Source organism: Bactrocera latifrons, unplaced genomic scaffold (assembly GCF_001853355.1).
Source record: "Bactrocera latifrons isolate USDA-ARS-PBARC rearing strain unplaced genomic scaffold, ASM185335v1 scaffold_147, whole genome shotgun sequence".
Taxonomy (NCBI): Eukaryota; Metazoa; Arthropoda; class Insecta; order Diptera; family Tephritidae; genus Bactrocera; species Bactrocera latifrons.
Window position 1 is genome coordinate 467474 of NW_017534930.1, and position 17830 is coordinate 485303.

Here is a 17830-nt window from a genome sequence, read left to right on the forward strand (position 1 = left end):
AAGTATATGTGGAACCCAATTCGGGACTGCAAAAAGCTCCTGAGCAGCAGACCGACTCCGACTCCAAGAAACCCAAACTTAACTTTACAATCAAAAGAAGTTATTCGAGCCTTAGCCCTTAATAAGTGAGATTGAGTGAGATATAAATGGTTTTAAAATTTTCTCGTTTACGGCTATAAAACTAACTTTAGTAATAAAAAACTCGCATATTGAAACAAGTTTTGCAGTGAGAATTTTATCGAGATTGTTCAATAATTTATGGTAAAATTGAGAGGAGAACTCTGGTTTATCTCGGCCTATATGCCGCATGACGACGAGGTGTAGCTAGTGAGTAGAGCTCTGGCAGAGATCAAGCGAAGAAGAAGCTCGGTAATAATAAGCTCGGAAGTCAACTCTATATTTGTAATAGTGGAAACTTTCCCACTTTCGTGACTGATAGCTATGCGTAAACTTTTGATGTTACGCTAGTCTCTAGAGAATTCCCTTGAACTTAGAATAAAGATTTCTAGACTACTTTTCCTTTCCTGATCACAGATATATTTGTTTCAGCGTTGCGAACAGAATACATAACGTATACAAACTTCAGAAATGTCAATTCCGACCTGTATTGCTGGAAGCTTTTATGAGCTTTTCCAACCCCGTCCGACATAGACCTGTATCTGCGGGTTCGATTAATGAGTGCTCGGCGAAGTTTTCAGCGCTGTGTATAGGAGTGTTCTTGAAAGCTATTGACCTTTGAAAACTCAGGGAGGTAAAGAAAAACCTTTTTAGTGGATAATGAAGCTAACGGAAAACAGGTCTTCGAGCAGCGGACACTTCAACAAAGCCCATAGAATTGGCTTTAGTGACGATTGGGCACTGTACAAGTCAGGGCTGCAAGTACGAGTAAAAAAAAAAAAGAAAAAAGAAACTCGCGAAGAGCCCTCTACCGAAGTGAAGGGCTTTCATGAGTCCTCAAAGTTCACTCCACTGGGTTATTTATGAAATGATGAAGGCTGGACCATGAAAGGCGAGGAGACGTTGAACTATTTCGCTGAAAAAGTGCCGCTGGGGGTGCTTCGAAAGGGCACATTACTTGTATGTTGAATTCATTCAGACTCAAGGTGTCATGCAGTTGACTGATCTACGTAAACTGTTTGAGATTAGACTACGTTCCGAATCCCTCGAAACCGGTTGAGGTAGTGTTTATAGCGAAGGCCGGAAAGAGCTCTGACGTGGGTTCCAAAGTTTCCAGATTCTTTAGCTTATCCTCGTTTCTGTAGAAAACGTTGTAGCAAACATTGGAAAATGCCTAGTATAACTTTATCAAAGGCTGGACGGTCGACATTGCTTCGCACAATGTAATATCATGGCTGAAGGGAATCCTAACGAACAAGAAACTTGCTACTATGTATCTTTCTCGAGCACCTCATATGTAGGCTTCTCTTCATCAAAACGGTCAAGGCGGAGTGAGGTAGTGCAAAGAAATTCCGAAAGATTAATAAGGGCCCCCGCAGGTTGGAGTACTTTCACCACTTGGATCTGGGTAGTTAACCACCTACTTAAAGAACTTGGAGGACGCCTGCGTTGACGATCGTGGATCGTGCGAGCAGCGAAGTACGCCCTAAGATTCAGGGAAGCTGGGCATATGTAGGGGTTCGAAAAATAACACGCTGAAATTCTCTCCATCAATTGGATTCCTGAAAATTTGGATTGCTGTGTCACAAAGGCTATTATTCGCTGCTTTTTTCTTATCACATACCGTTGTATGGATGGGGAGAAGTCGCTATAGAATAGGCGCAGTGTACTTTTTAACAGATGAGTCGACAGGTTAGGTTAGGTTAGGATAGGTGTAAAAAAAAATGGCGCATCCTGGTGGTCTGAAAAAAAATTTGTTTTGAAAAATGGCGACTGCCTGAAAATAAAAATCATTTTTTACGCCTTTTTTTAAATTCCTGAATTTTTTTTTAAATATTAAAAACAAAAATTGTGACACGATGCTGGTAGGAACGATAAAGGATTATATAAAGGGGGTTCACACAAAATTTTAAGTAAATCGGTTGTATAGAACTTGAGATAATGCCGGTATCGTGTGGAAAAAGGTAGTTTCGAGAAAAACGCGCTTAAAAAAGTGAGTAAAATTTCAGCCAGTCTAAGTCATTTATTAGTACGTTGGATACTGCGTCACTAAAGTAACTGTACCCCCTTAACGGATGCAAGTTGTCAAGGTTGTTTATAAGAGGGTGAGGTTCAGCCTTTGCTAGACTGAGGTTGAAACATATCGGCACTGTAACCTTCACTGAACCAGAAAACTTGGTAGAAACTAATGTTAGCCATCTCAAAAACCTTTGTGATAGGCTCAAAAACCTTTGTGGCAAGCTCAAAGCGCTTTATCGATTTGCGAGGGTCTTATGAGCTATTATATAAGAGTTTGAGATAATACAATGGACCGGTCCTCTAAAAAGTCCAAGTGGAGATAACTGGTAGGATCGACCTCTTAATCTAATCTAGCCATATTGAAGGTTTTGGTAAAAGCACACACCTTTCTTTCCGAATTTTCTTTCACATGAGTTTAGTGAAGACCCAAAATGTGAACCAGTTTTTACTGAAAAAATGGATATCTCCCATCTACTGACCTCTGCATTCATCTGATTTAGCACCAAGTGGCGATATTTCATTTGAAAATCTAAAAACGAACATGAAAGGAGTATTTCATGAGAATACCCCGCTATTCAAGTAGCCATAACCAAGGTGCTAAAGAACATTCTTATTACTAATACTACAACAAATTTATGAATAAAAACAATAATATAATCTACATGTGGGTGTAAGCACGATTATATAATCTGACGTCAAATTTCTCTATCAAAACAAGTAAATCCATGAGAAATATAAAACAATTTTATTGCACTTGAATTTATTTACCAAATATTTTGCCATAAATTATTGGATTCCTTCCTTCCTGTGCCTCCACACACACACACACATACATACATCCGCATGAATAAATAAAATACATTTAATCGCTCGCAAAAATTCTTTCTTTGTTGTGGTCTCCCCAAAGCTTTTTGCGCCATAATTTTCATAAAATGATTTGCATAATTTTATCTCAAAGGTAATGCCTCAACTTTTGGCATGCAAAAATGTGTGCGAATAAAAGCGGGAGCTTGTATGCGTTTAAATTGTTTGCAGCACACTTTTCTGCCAAAAATTTGTGAAACATGCAAATTTTCGTGGAACATCATAAAACACTCATACACCCCAGTTCAACCCTGCCCTCTCACTCATGATTCGCGCATTTCAGCGGTTGTTTGGCGCCGGAGCGATTTGCTTGGGAAAAAGCATGCACAAATACGAAGGCTAAAAATGACAACGAAAGCAGCAAGCTTCCGCTTTGTATTGGTTTGGAAATCTTAAATTTTTTAAAGCTGGCTGAAAATTGTAAAATACTTGTATTATAACGGAGAGCATAACAGCACAGCTACTTTTCTACGATGTGTTTTCTGTTGACGATTATGGGATTCTGTGTAAATATTATAAAGAGTTTTTTCTTATTGCCGTCCAGTATATTCTTTTGCTTAACAACTACCTAATAAATATTAGAATTTACCAATAAATTAGTTGTTTTATACAGACCTGAACCACGTCGCCATGTTGACCACCAGCGGCTGTGAAAGTCAATACACACACGTACGGTAGTCGGTCCTGCTTGGGTCGGTACAGCTCCAGAGAGTAGGTTAAGCCGATGTCTCCATAGTACGTACGATTGCAGCCTGCGAAAAGTAACGGATTTGTATGTGAGATGAAAGGTAAAGCATGTTGTTATTAAACATATGATTTTTAAGAAGAAATGAAACGCTTATAAATTAATGTTAAGGTCAAGAACTTAGCTTTATAGAAAAGATAAGGGTTTCCCATTATGTTTTAAGAATTATATTGAATGATTTTTGGTCGAGAGGTCCCATTTTTGACCACTTTTCTGCAGGATTTTAGGCTGTAAGTCAGAAATAAGGCGCGAAATATTATTTTTCAAGACGTCAAGCGACGCTACATAACTCTAAAAAAAAAATAGACCAGCGGGATTAAATCACTGTCATGATCTTGGAGGCTATAGATAGTAAATTTGCACTGCGACCTATGGTCTATTGTGCCTTCGTCTATAACATATATGGTCATCAAAGTCCAGCATCCTGAACAATTCCAGGAGACTGCTGGGTGCGACTGAGGTGATGCGATCTCTATCCATGGAGATGGAACCTAGGTCTTCTAACCTGCTTCTGCAAATTACTGGTCCAGTCCAGTCCAGAATCAGGTGTTTTGGATTTTCCTGTTCCATGTCGCAAAACCGGCATCGACAAATCCTCGGCACGAGATAACGCGCTCACCAATAGTTTACTTCAATTAATTGATACTTTTGTTGGTTGTACAGCATGTAGCGTCGTCTTGTTGGAAGCTCGTCCGTGTTAACATACTCCAGTTTATACACAAACAGCCATTAATCATGGCTCTATAGCATTCCTCATTGACTGTAACACTACTGCTGACTTCATTTTTGAAAAAATATGGACCAATGATAATCTCTGCTATAATCTCTGCTCATAGAGCACATCCAAACCAAACCGAGACTTTTTGAGCATATATGTAACCGCGTCTCAACAATAGCTTGTAAATTCCCTTCGCACCAAATTCGACAATTCTGTTTATTAATCAAATCCCGTTCAACCAAAATCGCTGAGCAAAATTTTTATTTTGTAAAAATTGGGATCGGTGACCATCTTGTTTTATACCCCTTGATGATCGTTCGGCTTTAATTCTCGAACCAGTTGGACTTGTAAACCCAATAATCAAGATCTTAAAGCAAAATCTTCCATAAAGTGGATGGAAACAGCTCTAAAAATAGCGCGACATTACTGTATGTCCTCTCTGTAGGTTCGCATTATTCACTAGAGTAAGTATGGTGCGAAACTGAACAATGGTTGTTCGAATTACCCATTGGATGCAAAAATCGGTAACTTGAAAGCCTGACTTAATTATGGCTTGGATTCTCTTCTATGATTATATATATTGAAACTACATGTCTTCACTTGAAGTATTCTGTTAAGAGGTAAAGTGGACTTAAGGTTGCTAAAATTCAAGGAAAAACTTGTAGTAGAGAGATGACATCTGCCTTTTATCTGAAAACTTCCATTCCAACAAAAGGAGCACTTTCCACTTGATGGCTGTGCTATACGAAAATTAGAATCAACACCACATACTTCCCGCATTCTTGTTATCGCTTGCTATTTGCATTGTGACTAAAGTTGTTGACATTCATTAGATGCTTCGCTGCTTTGTCATCTGCATCCACAAAGCTAGCAATAATCCCCGCTTCGCGCGCTACCGTTCTAGTCAGTTTGTCTCGGCGGCGTGGCAGTTACGAAATGGAGTGAAAGACTATGCATTGGAGATGACTTGGTCTGCAACCTGTAGTTGTGGCCGCATTTATTATAAGGGCTGCGACTTCACAGCAGCCACAGCCGCAACAGTCTGTGCCATTAATGCGGTTTTATGCGATTGTTCACTTCTGTTGCATTGTCTTATTTCAGTTGTTTTGGTGGTGCTGGTGGCTTCTGGTGTCTGTCATAATTTGCCGAATTACGAATGTTATTGTTGCTGCGCTTTTTGATTTTGCAGTACTTCTCTTTTATTAGCGTCTACATTAAGGCCATAAACGCCGCCGAGCTGGTCGTGGGTTGAAGTGCTTGCCACGAAGCAATGAGCGTCAAAACCAAGAAATTGTTTTGGAGTAGCTTTCTCTCAGCGGATCAAATGAAGCAACATGAAGGGGGACAAAGCATTGTTGCTTTTAACATCGCTGTGAATTTCGAAATTGAATTCTTTACAAAACTTTTGCACACTAAAAATGAAAGGCATAAGTTTTACAAGCTTGAAACTGGCGGATTGTTAGTTAATTGAAAAAATTTTGTATAACTGTATATAAAAATTAAAAATACGCCTTTATTGTAGTCGAAACCACTTGAACAATAATGACATTTATGTGTTTTCGTCTATATGGTGTCTATAAGGCGTCACTGGAATAGAGGTTATGTATGTGCTTCGACAAAGATCCCTCCAAAGCCATGAGCAAAACCGTTGGCACAGAATATGTTAGGAAGATAATGAATTTTTAGTGACGAGCTTTGATATTTTCAAAAAACTGAGTAAAAAATCCAAAGTGTGAAGATATGTAAATGAGAAATTAACTGTTTTACGCCTATGTCTTAAATGTCGCAAAAACGAATGCTTCATTCAGCAATGCATATTGTTACAAATAACCAATTAACCAAATTACCAAGGACGATTTTTCAATCCTCAGATTACAAAAATTAAGCGGATATAAAAGGCAATTTCTAATACCGGGGCTAATTTTGAAGCAAAGGACAAATTGTATTACGAATTTGGTGTATGAACCTCGATGGTAACCTCATAAAATAACACAAAAAGTACGCATTTTATAACGCACAAAACATTTTAAAGTGGAGATAACAGCGCAGCTTTAGAACAGATCACTAAGCTAACAAGTCCATAGAAAGTTCCCGGATATGACCGATAAATAGCGCTACTAGAGTTAAATCCATATGATTTTTAATTAGCTCTAACCTTCAAAAGGCGTGTGTATAAATTTCACAACTGTCAGATCATTAGTTTGTGAATTATATCGTTTTGAGTGAATCAACTTTTGTTATTGTGAAATAATGCATAAAAAGTAATTTCACGTTGGTAAAAATTCCTTTTTGAGAAGCACAAATACAGTTGAAACCAAAAATTTGCTTCATGATGTGTTTCCGGACACTATCCCAAGAAAATAAACCATCAAAGACATAGTACCTTGTGAAATGGGCACCGAATACGCTGAACGCAGTGGACGACCAAAAGAAAAGAAAGTTGAATGTCTTTTCCGTATACCTATCTATTATCTTCATCGATTACCTCGAACATACATTGTGTAGCCAATTGGACATCGCGTCCAAAATAAAAGCAAAGTGTTTTTAGTTCATGCAATAATGCGGGATTTAGCAGCCAAACTGTGTTGTGAATTCGTTTTAGATTACCCGAGTTGTTCAAAATTGCACACGGCGACAAATAGATTAATTATTCCATCAATGGTCTGTGAAGGAATAGGAGTAGACGAAAAATGATAGGTTTTTTAAAAGTGCTTTACATTTATACCTTGAATAGGGTAAATTAAGTTTTCCGCAATGTCTGTAACACCCAAAAAAAAAAAAAAAATTTTTTCGAGACTTTATAAAGTATATCGTCACCTGAAATGGAAAATAACGTAACCACATTTTCGGAAACTTACAGTGACCTTAATGAAACACGAAATAAAATAGCACATGAGTGAAACAGAATTTTAATATTGGTTAAAAGTGGTTTATATCCGACCACAGAACCGGAAAATGTTGAACATATGTAATTTGAAGTAGTGAAGCGTAAACAATAAAACACTCAATTTCGAATTTTTTGATGTTACGTTATTTTGGATTTCAGGTGACGATATGTAGGTATGTATTTTGGAATTTGGTAGTCCTAGTGTTGCAACCTGGCAACTAAGAACTTTATCGTAAAGTTTGAAATTTTTGATATAATATTTTAAATAAAGTATTTACTATGTTTTGACATACGTTCATTTTGGCGAAAATACATAATTAAATCCCGATTATTTTTAACAATATTCGACGTTTATTAGCTTAAAAACATTACATCGGTGAATTTAATTTAATTGTTGGCAATAAAACTCCATGATGACCTGATGAATCTAATCGAGATAGTAGATCACGTAGGTTGTCCATAAGCACTTGTTACTCCGAAAACTACTCATGCAGTGCGGCAACTGATATTGCAATAACGTCATTTATTCTATCCTGAGATTGATACAACTGCTAGTCATTAGTGGGACTAGCATACATTCAGTATTGACAAACGGTTTAAAAATTTACGATACTGGTACCTCGAAACATAGTTATGGATTTACGCGCATAAGCCCGAGAGTAAACAAATATCCCAGCACTTCTACACAAATGGTTGCTGGGATATTTTGGAAGAAATAGATCATATCGAAACTATAGCACTAGAAACACGCAAAAGAGTAAATTCTGAATGGTATACAATTATTTTTTTTTGCCGATTACCTTTGAAGAAATCAGGAAAACCAACCGCTGAAAAGAGAACGACAATGGTAATGACTTATTTTTATTCTCTAAGAAAAACTAAGCTAAGAAGTCAACGTTGTTTGGACACCTGCGAAAGGTCTGAAGAGGTCGTTGATGTGTCCAGAACGCATGTTTTGGGGATAACTCATTCAGAGCTGCAAAAATCGTTCAATTTTATGAACAAAAATTCACTTTCTGTAAAGAATGTGTTTCGCGCGCTTCTTTCAACTTATTGTCAACATTGATTCGGGCTGGTTAGCAGCAACTCGAACTGACATATGGAAAGACTTTCCGCATTTTATGTCGAGATCTTAAATTGAAAGCGTACAAAATGCAGCTTGTACATAAACTGAAGCCACTCGACATTCCCAAGCGACATCGCTTCACTCTATAGACTCCTGAAAAGCTACATGAAAATCTCACGTTTTCAAGTCAAATTAGACTCATCGTTGAGACCAATTTCGGGTTCAATGGGTATGTAGACAAGCAGAATTGCCGAATTTGAGACAAGGGCGACATGAAGAGATTCAAGAGCTGCCATTTCATCCTGAAAAAACAATGGTGGTTTGTGGGCTGGTAGAATCATCCGTCCATATTTCTTCAAATATGATGCCGATGAGAACGTAACCGCGTAACGTAAAACATGGCCGTTAGCGCGCCATGATAACCGAAAATTTGATGCTTGAAATTGAAGTTTGCAATCCCGCTTCGATTCTGTTCTTGTAGCAAGGCATCAAGCGTGTCATTCTACCAATCGAAATGCTCGAACACCTCATCGAAAATTAGACTCAATGAATGGACGATTTGAGATGTAGCCGCTGCCAACATTTAAAAAAATTAAGGGGTTAGGTGGGTTTGAAAATTTCCAAAAATTAATTTGTTTTTGTTTGCTTTATTAAATTATATAATACCTCTAGAATATTATCTTAAATTTTAAAGTTGATCAGTGTAATAATTTCGGAGATACAGCCTTGATAACTTGTGCGCTCCAGGCTAGCTGCGCTAAGGGCCCTGTCTTTAAACGCGGTTTTCTCGAAACTTTGTTTTGGAAGTCGGTGGACTTTTCTCGAAAAGTTGTGGACCGATTTAGTTCGTATTGTGTACACGTTTTTAAAATAAATATTATTTACTCTATTTATTGAACGAAGGATTTTTTCTTGTTTCATTACAACTTATTTTTTTTGACCAAAAAATGGCGAAAATTTGACCAAAAATGAAAATTTTCATTCAAAGTCTGAGAAAAGAAGCAAAATTTTAATATTTTTTTATTTCCTACGTCCAAAACCGAGATTTAGATATGTACTAACAGAATATGCTTAGTTTTTTAATTTACGAACCAATAATAAGTTATGCTGTCCACGGCGAGAGCACTTTCTTGTGAGACTCCCAGCGAAATGAGGTCTCAACAGCTGAATTTTAAACAATTTGTATCGAAATTTCAGGAGATATTGTTCGAATCTGTACCTTTGATATCACAAATTATATTTTTCAAATATATGATTTCTCATGTTAACAAAAACACTTTTTTTGTACCTCTGAAACCCACCTAACCTCTTAATGCTCTAAAAACAAATACCAAAAAATTTTCTTTCGAATTATAATAAATATATCCTATTAAATTTGCAGTTTCTGCTTTTAGCCTTTAAATGGAAAGGAACCTTGAAATGGATCACTTTTTATATAAAATCGTTTTAGTTATGTATGTTTGTTATGTTATGTTTGTTCTCCGTCTGCCTGTATATACGCGAACTTAGCTCTCAGTTTTTAGGATATTGGATGAAAAAATGTTTCGTCTTGCCAAAAATCTGCTCATTTGTTGGGACTGTTGATAATCGGATGGATATAGCTGTTCTAGAAACCAACTGATCCAACACAAGTTCTTGTAAGGAAACCTTTTTTATTTGACTAGCCATCTTCACGAAATTCGTCAGTATTTATTGCCTAAGCCAGCGCTATAATCTATATTTCCCATAGCATTCGGGTCTACGTAACCGGAGCGTACCCGGATTTTTATTATACTGTCAACTCCGCAGTTTTCTGGCGCTACAATAATGACAACGGGGATATTATTCGGACCGGGTAGCGGTAGCATATAGCTGTCACACAAACTGATTGATCAAACTGAAATTCTTTTATGGCACCTTCGTTATATGTGAATGGTATTATAGCTTCGGTGTAATCGAGTTAATGTTTTTTATACTCTCGCAACAATTTTGCTAAGGAGAGTATTATAGTTTTGTTCACATAACGGTTGTTTGTAAGTCCTAAAACTAAAAGAGCTAGATATAGGGTTATATATACCAAAGTGATCAGAGTGACGAGTAGAGTTGAAATCCGGATGTCTGTCTGTCCGTCCGTCCGTCTGTCCGTGTACGCTGTAACTTGAGTAAAAATTGAGATATCATGATGAAACTTGGTACGCGTATTTCTTGGCTTCATAAGAAGGTCAAGTTCGAAGATGGGCAAAATCGGCCCACTGCCCCGCCCACAAAATGGCCTAAAACCTATAAAGTGTCATAACTAAGCCATAAATAAAGATATTAAAGTGAAATTTGGCACAAAGGATCGCATTAGGGAGGGACGTAATTTTTTTTGGAAAAGTGGGGCGTGGCCCCGCCCCCTACTAAGTTTTTTGTACATATCTCGGAGACTACTATAGCTATGTCAACCAAATTCTATAGAGTCGTTTCCTTCAGGCAGTTYCATATACAGYTCRAAAATRGAAGAAATCGRATAATAACCACGSCCACCTCCCATACAAAGGTTATGTTGAAAATCACTAAAAGTGCGTTAACCGACTAACAAAAAACGTCAGAAACACTAAATTTTACGGAAGAAATGTCAGAARGAAGCTGCATCCAGGCTTTTTTTTTTAAATTGAAAACGGGCGTGGCGTCGTCCACTTATGGACCAAAAACCATATCTCAGGAACTACTGAAATTCGGTACATAATATTTTCTAACTCCCTGATGACATGTACGAAATATGGGTAAAATCGGTTCACAACCACGCCTTCTTCCAATATAACGCTATTTTGAATTTCATCAGATACCTTCTCTGTATAATGTATACTTTAGGAACCAATGATGATAGCGGAATAAAACTTTACACAAATACGGTATTTGATGCGAGAGTATAAAATGTTCGGTGACACCCGAACTTCGCCTTTCCTTACTTGTTTTTGCTTGTTTTTTTCCTATTCATGAGCAGCGCTATCTCTGAAATCTTTAGCACTTGTTTCCTTGACATTTGTCTAGCAGCAAATCGCATTCATGCACACAGCTATCAAATATCTCTTAGTTCGAGTGACATACACCTGCAGGAATGAAAATAAACCTTTGACATAAATATAAAATAAACAATTAAAGATTTAATCAGTTTCGTATTTGTAAACTTGTTGTTGCTGTTTAATTTGAAGCAAACAACGGTATACAGCTTAACTTGTGATTATTTGTGAACACTTGTGGATAAAAACAAACAACAACATATGCCACACACGCGTGTGTAAATGTGCGCTAACCAAACAGAAAATATTAAAAACAAATGCAGATAAATTAAAAAGATATCTGTGCAAACATACACACACACACACGCGTACATACAGATAGGCGGCTCACAAATCCGACAAACTGTGAACAGAAACAAGAGCAAAAGCAGCGAATTTATTTAAACATTTAACAGCTGTGCACGGGCTTTGCGGCGTTAGCGGCACGGGGAGGGAGGCGGATCGCTCAGCGCTAACCGCTCAACCAGCCAGCCAAGCAGGCAGTCAGGCGGAATTCAACAACTGGCAGCCAAGTGCGAAAATAAATGAGCAAACAAAGTGTACATGACAAACAAAATGCATGTAAATTTAAATTATTTTCACTTATACAACACTAACACAACAACAACAACAACAGAAACAACACTAACACACACTAACAAACATAAAAGCGGCAGCAAAATAAATAAATGGCAGCAGCAGCAACAACAACAATGGTTTGTTGAATAAGTATTTAGCAGCGAACGATGGACCAAAAGTATGCCGAGGCATTGTGGTAGGTGACTACGAGTAAAACGTTGCCACATGTCGCATTACAGTACGGATCTACGTGCAACATACTCGTAAGCACATATCTACATATGTACACACATTAATGCGTATACGAGTATGTGTGCAAGCACATACTTTGACAAATATAGGAAATTATGTCTATTGTGCGCCAGTTGGTGTTGGTGTTGCAGTGTGCCTGGGCAGGTGTGGCATTGTTGCCGAAGGGCGCATTTTATTCGCACCAAGCGAACGAAGTGTGGCGTTGGGTGGCAGGAGCGAAGTGCCAACCCAGCGTGTTTAGTAGTGATTGTTGCGGTGAAGTGTTGTTGTGCGGTGAGTTCAGGTGTCTGGTGCTTAGCGGTAATGCCGCTCCGCTTGCCCTGCCGCACACGCACCACACCATTTATTATGCTGCATGGCAGTTAAAAACAAACAATAATTAATTTTTATTAAAACTCAAGCTTCGTTTAGTTGTGGCAGGCATTACAGCTAGAAATTACGAACATTTTTGCTAAATTCCAAAGCGCATGCAGGCAGCTTGCCGGACGCATGTAAATACTTTGCAGGATTACACTATTAGTTTGTTTTAGTTAAAGTATATGTTTTGGTTTAGTTTGAGATTTTGCGGGCAGTTGGTCCGGGCGTATACGTAACGAAGAGGCAGAGAGTAAACAAAATCGAGAAACAATAATACCCTTCACAAACATAATATATTCCACACAAGAACTTGATTTCGATCGGTCAGTTTGTATGACAGTTATATGCTAAAGTGGTCCAATCTGAACTTTTTCTATAGCGCGCCAGTCGTTTCTTCTTTTTGATAGTGAAGCGAGGTCCTGCTCTGCCTTGTCTTTCCAACATAGTGGCGGTCTTCCTCTTCGTCTGCTTCCCCTTGCGGGTACTGCCTCGAATACTCTCAGAGCTGGAGTGTTTTCATCCATTCGGACGACATGACCTAGCCAGCTAATGTCGTGGTATGTCTCGTTGAGCTCATCGTTCCATCAACAGCGCTATGCGCCGTTGCCAATGCGCAAAGGACCATACATCTTCCGCAGAACCTTTCTTTCGAAAATTCGTAACACTGACTCATCAGATGTTGTCATGGTCCCTGCCTCTGCACCACATGGCAGGCCGGGTGTGATGAGTGACTTGTATAATTTGGTCTTTGTTCTTCGTGAGAGGACTTTACTTCTCAATTGCTTACTCAGTTCTGCGCTAAATTTCGAAGCTAGCGTTGTTGTTATTGTTATTGCTGATTCCAGTACTGACGAAATTATCTACGATTTCGAAGTTATGATTGTCAACAGTGACGTGGAACCCAAGTTGAGTATGCGATGACTGTTTGTTTGATGAGTGGAGATATTTCGTTTTGCTCTCGTTTAATACCAGACCCATTTGTTTCGCTTCTTTGTCTAACCTGGGGAAAGTAGAACGAACGGCGGTTGTTTTGACGAATTATAGCGATGTCATCGGCGTACGCCAGCAGTTGTACACTCTTGTACTCAGTTGTACACTCAGTATCACCTTTTGTGGAATGGACAGGGTACACTTAAATTACAAATGTGTGGCATGCTCCGACCATATTCTGATTGTACAATTAGTTTGCTTAATAATCCATGTCAAATTTCGTGAAGATATCTTGGCAAGATGAAATCTGTTGATGTTACTATAAGAAGCTCACAGACAAACGATTGATTGCAATGTGGTGTGGTACTGTATTGTATCCATAGTACCAATATTGTACCGATATAGACACAAATATTATCATATTTGGAATGGCTACCATTATATTTTATGAGAAATTTGTGTGGTCTCAGAAAAGGCAAAAGAAGGTAACTCGAGCACACTTAACGAGCGGCATTCATCATCAAATGTGGTATACTAAGAACCACTCCAATCACAGCATTTAATGTCATTTTACATGTAGTGCCGATAGATGTCATCAGAAACTGTGTGGCCGTAAAAGTTGCTAACAGACTCAGATAATCAGCAAATCAGAAATCCCCACACGCTTTGGCTTTATACCGAATCTTTTGGATCACAGAGTCGCCAAACCAAACACTGACTGCTATTTGTTTGCTCAGATGAAGGGTTTGTCCGGAAAGAAATAGGACTGAGTCAATTTAAAAGAATTGATTGAACCAATCATTACAATTTTCAAAAAACTTTCAAAATAGGTTTCTTCCGCGTCGATGCATCGATTCAGCGCTACCAGCGCGATTTCCAAGCATTAAAGGTGTCACGACAGACATTCTCCGGTATAGCCATGAGAGCCGAGATAGATGCTGCTTGGATCCCCTCTGCCGTCTTTCATAGGCTTTTTCAGGCAAGGAAACAAAAAAAGTCCGGTGGTCACATCTGGGCTGTAGGATGGTTGAGGAAGCGTTGAGATGCCGTCACTTCCATACATTTTAAAATTTTCTTCGTCACTCGCCGCAATTTCTGGTCGTTAGCACTTTTGGGGACCATCTTCGCGCACACCTTGCGCATGTTCAAGTGCTCCGTCACAATGTAATGTGCCACAGATTTTTATAAATTTAACACCTGGGAAATCAAACGAATACTTGTCGACGGTCTGAGTTCAAAGCTTTGCGCACACGAGTCTCATTTTTGCTATTTATCGAAGTCGCAGGTCTCCCAGCACGATCTTCATCAGCGATTTTTCCCGATCCTCCAAAAAGGACTGGTGCCTCCGAAACACACCACTTCTTGCTAAATTAAGGTCTGGGTAAGTCTGTCTGATCAGATCAGACGTCTCTTTCGCAGATTTACCGGATTTAACCACAGAATTCAATCGTGTACCTCTGCTCTAACGAACGCTGGATTTTCGGCTTGCACCACTCACAGAAACACGTCGCGCGAGAATGTTTGTTCTGGCTCTCCAGGTGCTCGGAAACAACTAACCATCCGCGCTTTCCTTATCTAGGAACGCCCTCTACCGAATCCAGTCGGTGCGCGCTTGTTCCGAAGTACAGTCGCGGTTCGAAAGAAAATGAGTTCTAATTCTTTCCGGACAAACCCTGTATCTTCAAGGTTGGGTAAAAGTCATTGGTGAAGAAGGGCAGTGTTTTTACTGAAGTATCGAAGCTTGGACGGTTGGTGGAGGGGAACTCTCTACCAACATTTTCAAGCTGCGGTTGCTGTCAATAAGGCAGCTGTAAATCTACTGCTTCGGAGGGCAGCCTCGTTCAGATAAATCTCTGCCTTGAATGGGGAATAATAAACCTCGATATCAATGGCACCGTGTCAATTTTGACTCTCTCTCTCTCTATATCCTTAGTATGACTAGCCTTTCCCTTTTTGTGGGTGTTTTACAGGATGGAAACTGGATGGTCCAAGTGCGATCTCTGGATATGCCATCAAAACTAACATAAACTTGTTACCAATCCAGAACGTCGAATCAAACATATTAATTTATCTCCCGTCAACATTTCTGAGCAAATTTTCAATACCTCTATATTTATGTTCATGGGAAATGTATTCTCTCCAATCGATAAGTATGGTATGTATGAGGTCTTAAACGCTTTAAAGTAGAAAAAGCCGATGAAATGTATAAATGTAATTATCTCACAATATTTACACAACTACGCGCCGTTACTTACGGCATTAATTATTTGTTGGTAAATGTTGAGCTTGTAAATAACCAATTTAATTGACAGCATACAAGTATCCACAACAAAAGTCAATTACATCCTCAAGTTGCGAGCTGTTCGATCCTTTTGTAATATACATATGTATATTATTATATATATATTGGCATATATTATACGAATATGTATGTATGAATGCGCGAGTATGCATGTATGTTCATGAGCTGAATCGAAAAGTTGCCAGTTGCTACAACATACTATTTATTTACTCTGACGGCTTAAAGTTCTCCMCTTCCTGTGAATGGATAGGCTAAARGATCCATCAGACAGRATGATGGGCYTCATMAACGYTRCCGTGTTCTCTTTAGTCTTTTACAGYATTAATTTAACGGGATAATGCTTCTCTGTTTCGTAGCCATTGAGCCGGCTGGYTGGTGACTTCCTTAATGTGACAACGCGCGCCGGCAACTCAACTTTGTAATGCGACAACAATCAACAAAGGATGGTCGTTGTGTGCTCTCACATGAAAGTCATGTGTTTAATTTATTTATTATTATGAGAATTTTAATTACACTTCGATCAATGGCTTGCACAACGTGTGCGTGTCTGATAATATGTCCGTTAGGCGAACGGAAAATAATTGCATGTAAATAACAAAGGCGGAATTCAGTGTGAGAAGCGCTGTTGTTGAAAGAATGTAATGACAAAATTTAATAAGCATATTAATTATTTCATCAGTGTTGTTCATTTATTTAAAAAAAAAAAAAAACTATCAGTGGCGTTGTTAAGTTGGTGTATTGGTAACCGTAATTTCGTTGTAACTTCAAAAATTCCACACAATGGAACATATTGTTTAACATACCGTTATCTTAGAGCAGAACTGGACAATGGACGAAAGCGTGCTCGCATTCACAAAAATTTTGCAAACTTTTGCAAACAGTTCAATCTGCCTGTAAACTACAATACGGTCTCAGAAGTAGCTTTATATGCATGCCCTTTAGATTTCTAGAAACTGACTTTAGTTTTACTTTATCACTTAAGTTATTTTGTGTTCAGTATTTTTATACTCGCGCAATAAGCTATTCAGACTATATTCTGCTTTTTTCAGCTAACGGCTTCAGCGGGTTTGTCCGTATAGACTTTAGACATTACATATCCTCACAAGAAAAAGTTCAACGGTGTTGGGATCAAAAATCTCTTGATTGATGCGATGTGTGGAAAGTGGCGCCATCGTGTGCAATTTCAGACATCAAACATCGGTTATCAAGGCTTCAGTTCTTTCACAAGCTGAAAAAATTATCTCCACTTGGATATATACGTATGTATATTTAAATGATCATGGTGATGAGACGAGCTCGAGTGAGTCTCTGTCCATCCGTCAACTTTGTAAACTACTTATAATGCAATATGTCAAAAAATATTATACAAGAGATAGTTGTCAAATTAATTGAATTTTTTTTTGAGGAAAAAAAAAATGGCGAACTTCCAAAAATGGCGCACTTCCAAAAAAATGACGATTTTACTTAAAAAACCGATTATTTTACATAATTGATCGTGTTAAATCTTTTTCGCGTACTTTTTCGAAAAGTTCAATCAAAAACAAAAATTTTAATAACAAGTAAGGAAGGGCTAAGTTCGGGTGTCACCGAACATTTTATACTCTCGCTTGATAAAGTGATAATCGAGATTTCAGGCGTGGTTGTGAACCGAGTTCACACATATTTGGTACATGTCATCAGTGGTACATGTCATCTGTCCGTCCGTCCGTGCAAGCTGTACCTTGAGTAAAAATTGAGATATCATAACTTGGTACAAGTATTTCTTGGCTTCATAAGAAGGTAGGTTCGAAGATGGGCAAAATCGGCCCACTGCCACGCCCACAAAATGGAAACCGAAAACCTATAAAGTGTCATAACATAAATAAAGATGTTAAAGTGAAATTTGGCACAAAGGATCGCATTAGGGAGGGACGTAATTTTTTTGGAAAAGTGGGCGTGGCCCCGCCCCCTACTAAGTTTTTTGTACATATCTCG

General features: G+C 38.4%; 1 protein-coding gene across 2 annotated transcripts in view; it reads right to left on the reverse strand.

Moving 5' to 3' along the window:
• The window catches only part of LOC108965755, a 162806-nt gene that overhangs the window by 39582 nt on the left and 105394 nt on the right, over positions 1-17830 (reverse strand). For both annotated transcript variants that reach the window (XM_018928358.1, XM_018928357.1), the window contains exon 4: positions 3616-3752. In XM_018928358.1, coding sequence (XP_018783903.1) covers positions 3616-3752 — 137 coding nt within the window. The remainder of the gene's footprint in view (positions 1-3615; positions 3753-17830) is intronic.